A 15,322-nucleotide genomic window follows, 5' to 3' on the forward strand; every position below is an offset into this window, starting at 1 on the left:
TTCTTATTGAGCAAGTTATTTCTTAATGCGACATTTCTGCCAAATACCGGAGGACACCAACGTGTACTGTTGTAAGTCTTCCACTGGCTCAAGAATTTAAAGACGTAGTGGCTATGGACCTAAAGGTATGGGACAAAGGTCGAGGTTACACTTTGTGGATCTGGCAACTAGATTCAGCCTATCTACAGTGATATATTGCAGGGACAAACAAACCACAAGGTCATGGAAAAATGGGTTGGTACTGACTAGGAACACCAACATTTTTGAGGTTAATGTGGAGAAGAATTGGTAAGTTTCAGCGCATGTGCAAGTATTTGAATATTGTAGTCAGGAATACTGTGGCCAAGAGCACATTCAGCAGTGGTTTATGAGAGAGAAATCATGCAGCAATTGACGAGATGCTGCTTAAGATACTGGTCGACCAACTGACTTGCAAGTTGCAAATGGCACAAGCATGGGTGATGCATGCTAAAAATTCTTTGCAAATATGATAGATGATGAAACACCATGTGCATTGCATACTCATACATTTTGCAGAGTAGGGGCCTGAGGGACAAGATATGACAGATCATAGGTTGGATGCCAGTAGAGAAACTGATCATGATGAACCAGAAATGGCTATTTTACGTAGAGGCCAACTGCCCAAAGTGGGTTCCTGGGTGACGTACCATCCAGAAGATTCGAATAACTGGATGCAGCAGTAGCGGGAAGGGAAATCCACTGGAAAATATAAAAATTGGTTGAATGTGCAGGTTGATGGGCAAGGAGTGAGGGCCATGGACTGAGAGCATGGTGTGTGAGAATGGAAAATAAGAAAACATAGCTCGAATTCCAGTATTAGGTCCAGCGATGAGTCCTAGTTGAGGAAACATTTATTTACAGTGGAAATGTGCTTAGATTGGGTATATGGGATCTAACAGCAATAGCCTGCAAAAACTTAAGGTGAATAGAGGTCATAGTCTGACTAGATGTCACAGTGGAATGGAGAATGCAGCATCGTCTCAACAAACTAATAGAAGCAGAAGCCCTCATACCCGAGACATTTTTGTAGCTGCCAACAAATTAGGAGATAAAGCCAAATGTGAGGCTAAACAGAAAGTTTGGCGTATTTTCAGATCAGGGTCAGCCTGCATTAGCCACATAGATGGGCCTGCATAGAAAAGGTCCTACTGGATGGGACTTAAGGCCAAAGCTAGGTTAGTGGCCTGGAGTATTGAAGAATGCTTAGGAGATAGAGTTCAGAATGGACTTGCCCTCTATGGGCAAGGTAATTTTTTAAAAATTGGCCCTTTTTAGCAACATTTTCTTGGGAGTGTAAATCAGTGGACATGAAAGCTGCATTTGTGCAGGAGAATTGCCTGCAGAGGGAAGTGTTTCTCCAGCCTCCTAAGGAGATGACAGATGTAGAAGGAAGACTTTGGAAGTTAAATAAGTGTGTCTGTGGTTTGAACAATGCTTCCACAGTATGATATTTTTCAGTTAAGTCAGTTTTGTTAAAGTTGGGGGCCTTTAAATATATTAGGTTGGAAACAAGGCAACATGGATCTGATGTTACTTTATGACAACAATCTGACTGAGAACATGTTAAGCCTATCACAGTCAACTCTGTCAGGTCCTCACAAAAAGATGCGGATGCTTCCAAAGCTGAGATGGAGCAGCTGCGAAGTCTAGTTAGGCAATTGAATTGGCTGGGCACACAGACAAGGCACAGTGCAAGTTTTGATGTCTTACAATTGAGTACTATAATGAAACATACAAAGGTCGAGGACATTTTTTGGGCAAACAAAATTGAGAAATGTGTACAGAAATTCCCATCTTTGGGTGACCCCAGGAATATAAAATTGATTGTTTCTGGTGATGCCTCTCATGAAAAACCTATGTGATGAGCACAGCTGGTTTTATAATGGGAGAAAGTGAGAAATGTTGCTCCTTGGCTTGGGAAGCCAAGAAAATAAGAATAGTAAAAAGTACCCTGATTGCTGAAACTCTTGCACTTGAGGCAGTTGACATGGCATTCTTTTATCAAAGACGTTAAGGGAAATGCTATATGAAGAAACCATGCCTACTGAATGTTATGAAGACAATCATTCCTTTTTGGGATAGTGTACACTCACAAAAAGTTTGAAAGGGATGAGCTTAAGAATTGATATTGCGAGTTTGAAACACATGTTGGAGAAAAAAGAAATCTCCAACCTCAGTTGGGTAGATACAAGCCATCAATTGTCTGACTGTTTTACCAAAAGGATTGCTTCCCGGTAGTCTTAGAAGAAGGAAGACTCATGATGCAAGCCTTGCGAGTGTAAGATTTATTTCTCTGCAGTATTTTTTGAAATCTTGTCTGTAAATATGTAGTTCTTTTTTTCTTTTACAAAAGAAGGGAATCTTGTTAATGTTGCAAATGCTGTGACAATTGAGTGCACGCTTTAGTTGTGATTAAGAGCAGCTGATACTAATTGGGGAAAGGCTAGGGCACATAGATAAGAACCAGTTTCCAACTGTTTGAGGGAGGAACTATGGAAGGAAAAAGTAGACTGCACTTAAACCCAGTACAGCACATGTTGAAAACAGACTGGCTGCAGCTTCTTCCTTTACCAGATGCCTGCTCTGCATGTTAACAGCATTTACAGCCTTTTGGGGCAAAATATTCCAGCTCCTGCAACCCTTTGTGTGAAAAAATTGCCTCTTGATTTCCCTCCTAAATGGCCTAGCTCTAATTTTAAGATGGTGTCGCCTTGTTCCTGATTTCCCCAAGGGAAAAGTTTCTCAGTATCTACCCTATCAAATCCTGTTTAACATGTTGAGCACCTTGATCAGCACAGATTTACCAGGGCAAGAAGGTTGAATTATGAGGACAGATTGCATAGCCTAAGCTTCCACTCTCTTGAATAGAGGAGGATTAAAGGAACTAATTGGGGTGTTTAAGATGATAAATGAATTGATAGAAACTATTTCCTCTGATGGGTAGAGCCCACATGAGGGGAGAACCTTAAAAATTAGATCTAGGCTACTGGGGGTGATGTCAGAAAGCACTATGCAACACTCCCTCTCTCCAAAAAGCTGTTGAGTTAGGATTATGGCGGATGGCTACAAAAAAGATATTTGGAGTAGGGAAGGTATGGGGTGGATCTTGGGTGGGGTTCCACTATCAGTACAAGGCTGATGGGATGGACTGCACTCCTGGGGTCTCCCCAAATTTTTGGCAAAGTCCCCAGCCCAAGGGAGCCTTTTCCTCTTTCTATGCTTCTCTCAATTTCTACTCTTATATAGAATACTTGAGTGTGACTTGAGAGCAGTTTTCATGCCTGGCCTCTTTAATAGGGATTGATGCTGGGTGGACTCTAAATGGAGGGAGTGCGAGGAAATTATCTTATGTAGTAAAGCCAAATTAATTTGAAGGAAATTGATCTCTTGAAAGGGAACGCTGTGCTATGATCTGGAGTACTCAATAAAAATTTGATCCCTTGCTAAACAGCAAAAGCATGTGAAGCATCATATGTACCCATGCAATTATTTGGAGGTGTCATTTTAAAAAAAAAAGCAAGATCTCTGAATTTAATCCATGTGTACGTACACTGTGTTCTATTTTCAGGCGTTCTATTTTTGTTTTGAGCCTGTCGTGTGAAAATACTTCTCCAGTTGCAAAGTAGTTCTTAGTCCTCAGCTTTTGACGGAGATGTTTTTGAAACACCTGAAGCCCTTTGTACCATTTTTCCTCATCAGTTTGTTACTTGTTGCACTTTTCTTCATCATTGACGCTATTATTCACAGTGGCCCGTTCACCGATCCCCACTTTTTCGAAAAGTTTGACCGCCAAAGACCCAACCCAATCCCTCTTAATTGGACTGGGATATGATGAAATGGATTTGGTTGAGCACTTCATTTAAGAACTTTTAGTTTTGAAACTTGGCTGAAGCTTATAAAACGGCAGCAATGGTTTTGATTGAGATCCTGGAATTGTTCTACTGCACTACTTATTTAGGTGAGTTTACAACAATTGATGCAGAATTTAATTCCAAACTGTAACTTTTCTAGTGCAATTGGGCAGAATGAGTAATTAAAGTTTAAACATTTTAGCATCTTGAGGAAGTCGGTAGCAAATTCTGCATGGATAGATTTTTGTTAACTCCCAATGTACACAAGTGTTATGGCACAGTGGATAGTAAATGCTGAGCTGTTCAAATCCCAGAGGGAAACTTTAAACAGTTGCCACAACTATTTTACAATTTATATTTATTTCGAGATGTGTGCCTTGAATTCAATAGTAATAAGACCACTGAGTCTCGTAGGTTTCTTACAAAACTAAATTAAATCTTTATTAAATTTAAAAAATGATTTTAAGCATGTACATAGGTTTACAAATTACTACAATGATAACTCCTAGCTCACCTAGTTAGTCTAACTCCCAGTTACACCTCCTTTAAGGCAACAGTAAAACACATACATTTTAAAAGACCCAAGCAAAGTAACACGATACCCTGAACAGTCAAATTCCAAGTGAGTTTTTCTCAGCTTCCTTGTAAACAGCAGCTCTAGGCTTAGATGCTGGAGCCTTTTCACACTTGTGTTGGATCTTAAAATGCCTGCCCTTATACACTGCCTTTTCTTCTTTATACATATTTTCCCCTTTGATTGCAAATTTCCATTGTTTCACTATGTCTTTGGACTTTACCTCTAATAATAAAAATCTATCATAGTACTAATTTTACCAGTAATCTTTGGGAAAAATAAACACACTGTTTCTTAACTTCTTCTGGCTAGGTGTAACATTTCATCCCCCTCTTTGAATTCAAACTACTCTGGTTTATTTAAAAATGCAAATGCTTCCTTTACACCTCACATTCTAAAACTTTACCCATGTTTACCTATTTAAAATTTCAAACCCAGCTTATCTTCTGATACATCAAAGCTTCAGATCAGCTGCCTTTAATTCTGTTAAGTCACACAGGCGCATGCACAGACACACACACATCCAACTTTTACTGTACTTCACAAATACCAATAACATTCTGAAAATTATTATAATCTTCCTGACAATATGTTTGCATGTTCTTATTTTTATTGTTTTATGCAGAATTACATAAAAGTTACAGCACAGAATTGGGCCATTTGGCCCAATTGGTCTATGTCGACCATTCAAGTTCCTCACAAGCTTCTTTCCACCCCTCTTCATCTAACACCATCAGCATATGTTTTTATTGATTTCTCCTTCATGGTTATCTAGTTACTCCGTAACTGCATCCGTTGTATTTGCCTCAACCATGTCTGGGCATCTCAATTCTGCTTCTCATGTCCTGGGCAGCCAGAAGTGTAAGAAGTGTTGTCAGCTCCAGCAACTTGAGCTCTGGATTTTGGAACTTGAGCAGCAGCAGGCATCAGTGCTGTGCATCTACAAGGTTGAATTTTATGGGTAGTTTTTGGACATGGTCACCATGCGGTTTAAATGTTTCCAGACAGAGGGGGAATGGGTGACCACCAGACAATCAAGGAGGGACAAGGCAGGTGGTGTAGAAATCCCTGGAATGTATCTTACTCTCCAACCATCTTTTAGGAAAGGTGTGAAGGCACTAGAGAGGGTGCCGAAAAGTTTTACACAAATAGTTTCAGTGACATTGATAGATGAAGAAGCAGGCGTCCTTCTCCTTGGAAGGTTGAGAAGAGATTTGATCAAAGTGCTCAAATCATGAGGAGCCTAGTTAGAGAGAAACTGTTCCCATTGGTAGAAGAGTCAAGAACCAGAGGACAAGGATTTAAAGTGATAGGCAAAAGAACCAAAAGTAACATGAGGAAAGAAATTGGTTAGGGTCTGGATTGCACTGTCCAGAAGTGTGGTGGGGACCGATTCAGTCAGGGCTTTCAAAAAGGAATTGGCTAATTATCTGAAAGAGAAAAAAATTGCAGTGCCAAGGGGAAATGGTGGGGGAGTGTGACTAACTTAGTTGCTCTTTCAGAGCACTGGCACAGACAGAATGGACCAAATGGCCAGCCACCTTCTGTACTGTAACCATTCTATGATTCTATGAATCTACTCATTTAGCTGTGGTGACCAGTCCAAGAGTTTCTTTGTGCTATCACACTTACTGGGACTCTTTTTGAGACTTGTCTGAGTAAAAGTTTTTAAATATTGAAGCAATTGCTCAACAATACTGTTCAATGGATCAAAGGGAGCTGTAATGTATGGACTTGAAGCAGTAATGCATGACATTCCATGTCTGCTACTAAAGTTGCTTTACATGCACACAGTGCCTCTGTTTCTCCTTCTGATTTTTTGTCATGCAGATCCATCATCCATCTCCCCATCTTATTGCAAGGCATTTGAACTGGGTGCTCTGTCTTGGGTATTGAGCCATGAGGTGTGTCATGACAAATTAGGTTTGAACTCTGTTGTCTTGCTGTAAGCCAGGAATGCTTTGATTTATTCTCTATCTAAATGGATCAACCTGATTTATTTAAATGAGGTGAAGATTTTTTTAAGTGGCGAGTTGTGATTTGGAATACATTGCTTGGAAGGAAGGAGAAAGTAAATTCAGTAGTAACTTCCCAAAAGGGAATTGGATTAATACTTGAAAGGAAACAATTTGCGGGCTATGAGGAAAGAGCACGGTGGAACAGAACTAATTGGTTAGCTCCTTCAGCGAGTCAACAGGCATGATGGGCCTACTGCTGTGCTGTAAGATTCCATGATTCAAGGTGTGGTTTGCTTCATTCAGTGGTTTCCTACCACCTCTACCAGATAGCAAGTAAAAAGTCAGCAAGGACTCTTATTTCTAAGCCCTATCAAATGTCTGCTGAAAGGCCTCAGTTGTAATTGCCCCTGTGGTTAAATAGCCAATAGCATTCACTCACACTTGGAGGGTGATTAGTTAACTACTTGGGAATGTCCTCCAGATCAGTTCCAGCACTAGGGCATTCAGAAGAGGAAATGAAATTGGAAAGGAAAAAAATTGGAGGTGTTTTTGTTAATAATGAGCAAAGACAAGGTAAAAGGTAAACATAAGGAAGACTTACCTTGTGTTCATGTGCAGCACCTCAGGAACATGCTGTGTCATTTAATGTTATGATACGACTCTTGTGCCATGATGTGTATCACTTTAAAAGAGCTTGTACTTAAAAGTCTAGGACATGATTTGAAATTACCTCAATGTTGTGTTGAATATGATGTCAAGAGCCTTAAGTCTGGACTTGTTGCACTGTCACCTCTTAAGTTGGAAGATCTTGGGTTTAAGCCACTTCAAGGCTTGAGTATGTCATTTAGACTGACCTGAGGGAGAGTTACACTGTCTTTTAGATGTGGTCTAAAACTGAGGCTCTTTCTTCTGGTTCTCCTGACCAGCATTGATCCTTTTCCCCATTTCATCAAATGAATACTTGATAATTTATATAAATGCTGGGTATGGAATGTTGCTGTGCGAAAATTGGCTGCTGTGTTTGTCTAGTGTCTATGCTGAAACAAAATTGTTTGGTTGTGAAGCAGCATGGGACGTCCTGAGTGTCTGAAAGGCTTTGCATAAATGCAAACTGATCCTTTATTTGGGCAACTTTTTAATACAAATTTGTTTCATTAGGTGTCATTTTGTTCACATACTTTTGAGCTTTTACTGCACAGTGCTGCTAAAACTTTTTGTTGGCAAGAGTTAATAGCTTCTTTTTGCCTTCTGCATTGGAAATTTGAAAGGAGAAACTGGATAGCAGTGTGATACTTGACCATGTGGTCCTCCTTGGGGTATAGTATCACTTTTATTGTCATGTTGCTCCTGAATGTGTACACATTGTACAAATAACATAAAATGGGTGAAATGCTCTGAGTAGCTGATCAGCTGAATGGCCTGTACAGATATTAAACTCCCCACTTGCACTTCAGCAGAGCAACATCTATCCCCTCTAATCTGCTCCATCATATAATGAAATCATAGCTGATCTGCAACTTAACTCTGTATACCACCTTTGCCTCATATGCTTTAGATTTTTTTGTTAACCAAAAGGGTGTCATCAATCTCAGGTTAAAATTAATAAATGATTAATTACTGCCATTTGCAGAAGAAGGTTCCAAACTTTTACCAACCTTTGCACGTAGAAGTGTTTGCTAACAACACTCCTGAAAGGTCGGGGCTCTAAATTTTAGGTTATGCCTCAGTGCTAGATTCCTCATGCAGCGGAAATAGTTTCTATCTATCTTCCCTATCTGTTCTCCTCCATAATATCTGGTCAAATCACCCCTTAACCTTCTAAATTACAGGGATTGTAGACACCTTGTTTGTTAGGACAGATGATCAAAAGCTGTCATCGGAACCTCGCTTAAAGTGAGCTATAAAACATCCATTTTGCATGAAGTGGTAACTTGAAATTAAAACGCTGTTTCAGATTAAAACAAACTACTTTCGAATCTAAAATTTAATATATAGTTTCCTTAGAAAATGTCTGATTTACCATTATTCTACTTGTTCTTTACTGTTGACTTTTACTGTCAATTCTGTCACCAGTGTGTATGATGCCATAATTTGGATTTTGACTTTAAAGTGCTAACCATCAAATTGTTAAGAATCTTTTAAGTAGAAGAATTTATATGAAAGGGAATATTGCTGCAGAAGATACTGTATATTGGCAATCTGTGTGTATTTAAGATCAGAACTTGAACATTGCTGAAAAAAAGACATGCTGCCTAAGCTTTTCGCCTTGCATTCTTCAAGACAGATGCAAAAATACCAAATTTCAAAGGGAAAAACAATCAAATCAACCAATCAGCTCCCTTTTCTTATGTAATATAAATTATGTTTCCCTTTGAAATTTGGTATTCTTGCGTCTGTTCTGATGAGTGCAAGATGAAAAGTTTTGACAGCTTGTCTCTTTTTTCATTGATATATTTAAGATCCATGTTGACATAACAAGTTTGAACCAAGTACAATGCTCTTTTGTGAAAAGAGCCTGTTTTTATTTTGGATTACCAGCATCTGCAATATTTTACTTATTTATTCTGTCTGTATTGCATTTACTGTGTTGGCTATACTGTGTGATGTGTCCAAATGATCAGCATTTTCTTGTATTCTGTAAATGTTTTTCAATTATATTTTAAGTAAACACCGAAAAACGAAATCTCTCTTCAGATGCCCTAAGCTCTTATATAAATTTATCGCATATAATTAGTAATGGAATCACCATTGATATTTAAAATTGCCTTTTCACCTATACCCTGCTGCCTTTGCATCTTGCTTTAGCCTCATTGCTCTATTAGAATGTGGAGGAATAATGTTGTTTTATTCAGGGATGTATTTTCCAGTGGGTGAAAGGGAATAGAGTGCCCTCGTGATTAGCCAAGTGTACTGTTTCTAGGTACTAAAGTTATATAATGCTGCTGCCTTCAGTTGATCAGCTTTCAGTTCAGTTGGTAAGGTGGTGATACTTGAATTTACTGGCGGGGACTAATAATTGTAATTACTGTTTCTTGGGGTTTTTTTAAACTGCACTACCATTTACCTTTGAAGCAACCCAAGTGGTCTGTCTTCTCTTCAGCCCCTTCACCCCACATTTCCCCATTTCATTTTGAAATCATTGTCTTGTTGCTTGGAGTATGGTTCAATAGACATTTGAGTAAGAGTCATTTGTGCAAGCCTTAACCGCAATAACCTATGGAGTATTCCAGTGGAGGAATGGAAAGACGAAGTGTAATGCTGCCCTCTCCAAACATGTTCAGTCACAGCAGAGCAGGAACCAGGTTATTTTGTTACTCCTTAAATGACTGAGGCCACTGGGATAAAATGTGGCTGAGATTGGGCAACAATACAAAACCAAGGATCAAATCAGATCTTTTAGTCTATAAAAGTTCAGCTGTTTACTGGACATTTTTACCTCATTAGAAGAGCCTGGCCAAAAACGTGGCCTCAACTCCACCTACCTCTCTTGGTTCTCTAACTCTTGATGCTCTTTACCTAACAAGGTCCTATTAGCACGGCCTAACCAGACACTTCTGAGGAGTTGAAATTTATACCCTTTTGACTCAGTTGAAGTATTGAAAGGGGGGGGAAAAAATATATGATAAGGATTGAAACAGTTACTATACCATGTGCAAGGAAAACGCAAACATCAACAATAATTTTTATTTGTGTAGCACCTTTTAAAGTAGTAAAACGTACCAAAGCACTACGGAAGAACATTATCAAACAAAATTTAATACTGAGCCAGAGAAGTAGATATTGGAGCAGATGGGGAGCTAGGATTCAAGAAGTGTCTTAAAGGAGGAATGAAAGATGGAAGTTCTGAGAGGATGTTTGAGAGCTTAGGGCTTCAGCGGCTGAAGGCAAACAATGAATGGTGGAGCGATTTAAAATGCGCAACGGGCAACGTACAGACCATACCCAGCCAAAACACAGTGTCTGACATTAGATGTGATTCCGCGATTGCACAACATTTGCTGAATAATCCTCAAATGTGTTAAGGATTACGTTGACAACCAATTTAAGATGGTCAGTCAGACTCACAGTGTAGCGTATTGGAAGCTACATATAATAATGCACAGGACCCTGTTTGCAGACAGGAAGAACATGTACATACATTGCGCCTGTTTCAGCTAAACAAAATAAGTGACAGCCATTCGCTGACTCATTGGTCAAGGCATTGCCCTGAGGAATCAGGGTCAAGCTGTCTGGTTTAAATTTCAAACAATGCTTAGCAGTTAACTGCTAAGTCAGTCATCATTAGTGGTGCATTCTCTATGGCAACTTACCAACCAATCAGCACTCTCTTCACATTCAGTATAAATCGTTGTCTTCCCCTTATATTGGTATCCTTGTGAGTGTCCTGATGAGTGCAAGACAAAAAGTTTAGACATTCCAGCAATACTCAAGTTCTGTACTACCAAATGACTACTTGATTTAAAAATCGGAGGTACAGAAAAGGTCAGAATTGGAGGACTTTAGAGATTTTGTGGGAATGGAGGAGGTTATGTGATGGGGATGGACAAAGCCATGGAGGGATGTGAATGGAAGGATAAGAATTTAGATACAGCTTGCTATTTATGAGCTATTTTTCTTCCCTCCTCTTCTTGGTATAGTGAATCCGGCAGTCAACATTTCAATTTGTTGCATCCTCTAAGACTGGTTATGGAGACTAATTAATCAACAAGCACATTGCTAACAAGAGAATGTTGGTTTTCTTCCAGTGTAAAATATGAAGAACCACAAGCAATTGAAGGACTGGCAGGAGCGTTGGATACTCGACAACAGAACACTGGAGCGGTGAGTGTTGCTTCAAATCTATTTCCTCTACACAGCTCATGAAATATTATAATGAACATAAGTTTCTACTGATTTATTCTCTAATTTGTGGATTTGGTCCAGTTTTGTATTTGCTGAAGCAAAGTGAGTTTCACTTCATCAAAATCATTAAACATTTTTTTTAAAGAAATTCAATACTTTTTGCAAACAAGTGAGACTTATTAGTTGTTTACATGTAGTTCCATTTTATTTTCAAAATACAGATGAAATTTGTGCATTTGAAGTTTTTGAAATGTTTTTACATAAAGTTGTTCCTGGGAGGGGTGGGGTTTGGTGGACCAACACAGTGCCACAGATTGGAGGATTTGGGCCTGGCTTCAGCACCTAGACAGTGTGTTTCACAGTATCTTTACAGTGCAGGAGGAGGCCATTCAGCCCATCAAGTCTGCACTGGCTCTCTGAAAGAGTATTTCACCTAGCCCACTCCCTTGCCTTATCCCTGTAACCTTGAACATTCTATCTTTTCAGGTAGCCATCCAATTCCCTTTTGAATACCTCGATCGAACCTGCCTCCACCACCCTTTCAGGAAGTTTGTTCCTGACTCTAACCACCCTCTGGGTGAAAAAATTTTTCCTCACATCACATTTACTCCTTTTGCCAATTATTTTGAAACTGTGCCCTCTAGTTCTTGATGTTCTCTTGAGTAGGAACAGTTTCTTACTATTTACCCTGTCCTTACCTCTCGGGATCTTGGCTCCCTCTATCAAGCCTCCTCTCAGCCTTCTTTTCTCCAAGGAAAACGGTCCGAACCTCTTCAATCTATCCTCATAGCTACAGTTCTTCATTCTGGGAATCATTCTTGTGAATAATCTCTGCACCATCTCCAATGCCTTCACATTCTTTCTTAAGTATGGCACCTGGAACTGGACACAGTACGCCAGATGAGGCCGAACTAGTGTCTTATACAAATTCACCGTGACCTCCTTACTCTTGTACTCAATGGCCCTATTAGTAAAGCCTAAGATGCTGTATGCTTTAATAACTGCTCTCTCAACATGCCCTGTCATCGTCAATTACCTATGCACTTATACACCAAGGTCCCTCTGTTCCTGTACCTCCTCTAGAGGCTCTCCCTTTACTTTTCTGTCTCACCATATCTTTCCTGCCAAAACGAATCACCTCACACTTCTCCGCATTGAACTCCATCTGCCACTTGTCTACCCAATCCACCAATATGTCTATGTCCTTTTGAAGTTCAAGACTATCTCCATCTCAGTTGACAACTTTTCCAACCTTCGTATCATCTGCAAATTTTGAAATCATGCCCTGCACACCACAGTGTAGGTCATTAATATATATCAGGAAGAGCAAGGGTCCCAACACTGACCCCTGAGGAACTCTATTACAAGCCTTCCTCCAATCTGAAAAGCAACCATTTATCACTATTCTCTGTTTCCTGTCACTCAGCCAATTTCTTATCCAAGTACTTACTTTCCCTTTTATTCCATAACCTAGAATTTTTCTCACAAGTCTGTTGAGTGGCACTGTATCAAATGAACTTTTGAAAATCCATATACACCATATCAACAGCCTCCCTTATCAACTTCCCCTGTTACCTCCTCAAAAAATTCCAAGTTAGTTAAACATGATTTTCCCTTGATGAATCCATGCTGGCTTTCCTTAATTATCCTGCACTTCTCGAAGTGATTATTGATTTTATCCGATACTATAGTTTCCAGAAGTTTCCCTACCACTGAGGTCAAACTGACCGGCCTGTAGTTGCCAGCTTTATTCTTGCAACCCTTTTTGAACAAGGGTGTAACGTTTGCAGTTCCCTAGTCCTCTGACACCTTCCCTGTGCCTAAGGAAGACTGGAGGATTATCACTAGTGCCTCTGCAATTTCCACTCACTTCGCTCAGTACCCTTGGATGCATCTCATCTAGTCCTGGTACCTTGCCTATTTTAAGTAAAGACAGCCTTTCCAATACCTCTTTCCTCTCAATTGTAAGTTCTTCTAGTGTACCAGTTACCTCCTCTCTCACCTTGGCCTGGGTAACAAGCTCTTCCTTTGTAAAGAAAGATGCAAAGTACTCATTTAATATCTCCACCATTTACCCAACCTCCATATGCAAGCCCCCTTTTTTTGTCCCTAATTGGCCCCATTCTTTCTTTTACCACCCTTTTATTATTTACATGCTAATAGAAGACCTTGGGATTCCCTTTTATGTTTGCTACCAGCCTCTTTTCATGCGCTCTCCTTGCTTTTCTTATTAGTTTCTTCACTTCCCCTCTGGTCCTTCAGTTGCAATGGATGAGATCTTGAGCAGAGATAAAGGAGCAGTGTCTATTGACACCACTGTGCTAACCACTGAGTTGGGTGGGACTTGAGGAAGGATTTGCAAGTCTATTTTGCAAACAAACACCTCTATGTTAACAGAGCAGTACATCAAATGGTCTACAGAATCTATTTAAGAAAAATCTTTACTAGCTACAGAAAACAGAACTCATAACCTAAAAGCTACAGCAACGTCTCCTCATTAAAGCATGGTTATTTCACCAGGAAAATGCAGCGAGTGGAGAATAATTTATATAATACAAATTGTGTGTAAAACCAATCCCAATCACTCAGTGTAATTGATGGGGAAATTCCCCATCATCATTTCCATTTTAGCTGGCAATAATGATGTCACTTTATGCAGATCGTGAGGAGTGAAAAGTACAAAATTGATTTACTTAACATTAACTTTATAACACCCTGTAAACCATTGTGAATCACTTTGACATCCTGAGAATGTGGAAGGCACTATATAAATACAAACTTTTCCTGTGCTGCACTGCCTCCATCTCTAATGATACATTTACAGTAAACACTAATTGAAATTATTACAGAATAACTACAGTTCTTGTTCATTACTATTCTCGGAAATTCGTAAGCATCTTAAAAGGTCACTTGGATGGGTCAAGAGAGAGGCCTGTTTAACTTTCCAAAGGTCCCAAGGAATGAGATGAAAGTAATTTTCCCATCCAATTTAAATTTCCATTCACACCTCTGACTCAGCCTAAAGAGAAACTTTTGCCAAGCTCCAAGTTTCTGTAAGATAATTAATTGGAGCTAAGCAACACTTGGTCAGGGCTCATTCAGTTATCCAAATGATGATTTCAAATGAACTCTGAACAGGTGGTGTATGTATTTGTGCCCTACTCATTCAATGTCTGGTGAGGCACTGGGGATATTGGATCTCCCTATATCTCTACAACAGAGGCCGAAGAACAGCACTTGTCAGCACTTACTTAAAGCAATTTTAAAAGATGATTATTTTGTAAGATGTTTAACATTTGTCTCAACACTGAATGAGGAGAGAACCAATGTGGATGAAGCTGAATTAGTGACAACATTGATTATAGGCATTGGTCCAGGTATTTTAATGATTTGGGTCCCTTCAACAGTTCAGTTTGCTGATTCTCGCTCACATCCTGGGGATCAATATCACAAAGAAACCATCACTTACTACTTCAGAGATTTTCAAGTAGTAGAAAACGGCAATAATATTTCACATTTATATCGCGCCTTCAACATAGTGAAATCTCCCAAGACGTTTCACAGGAGTATTGTTGCCCAAAGTTTAACACTGACCCACAGATATTAGGACAGTTGAAGGTAGGTTTAAAGGGGTGTCAAAAAGGAGAAGAGATTTCCAGGGCTGAGGGCTGAGACAGTTGAAAGAACTTGGGGATGCGCAGGAGACCAGAGTAGGAGGAATGCTCAGTTCTCTCAGGGTTGTAGAGGAAGGGACAGTTGCAGCAATAGGGAAGGCCAAAGCTGTGGAAGGATTTGAACGCAAGGATTAATTTTAAAATTAAGGCATTGCTGGACTGGAAGCCAGTGTACGTCAGCAAAGACTGGGGTGATGGATGAAAAGGATTTAGTGTGAGTCAGGATACAGGCAACAAAGCACAAGGACATTCAAGTTGATAGTAAATTCTTTAAGCATTTTTGAATTACTTTCCAATCTTCTCTCCTGAAGGGGCCCATTTCAGTGGAGATTCTAGCCTCTGATACGCTGGCCAAGTGGTCATTGGAGTCTTAATAGTATCATTAAACTGGAGTCTTAATAA

The 15,322-nt window shown here is 39.6% G+C and overlaps 1 protein-coding gene across 4 annotated transcripts in view; it reads left to right on the forward strand.

Annotated features, from left to right (window-relative positions):
• tom1 (target of myb1 membrane trafficking protein) overlaps positions 1–15,322 on the forward strand; it is a 119,745-nt gene that overhangs the window by 85,823 nt on the left and 18,600 nt on the right. For all 4 annotated transcript variants that reach the window (XM_041177779.1, XM_041177781.1, XM_041177782.1 and 1 more), the window contains exon 12: positions 11,150–11,225. In XM_041177779.1, the coding sequence (XP_041033713.1) occupies positions 11,150–11,225 (76 nt within the window). The remainder of the gene's footprint in view (positions 1–11,149; positions 11,226–15,322) is intronic.

The sequence above is a fragment of the Carcharodon carcharias genome, chromosome 31 (assembly GCF_017639515.1).
Source record: "Carcharodon carcharias isolate sCarCar2 chromosome 31, sCarCar2.pri, whole genome shotgun sequence".
NCBI classification, from domain to species: domain Eukaryota; kingdom Metazoa; phylum Chordata; class Chondrichthyes; order Lamniformes; family Lamnidae; genus Carcharodon; species Carcharodon carcharias.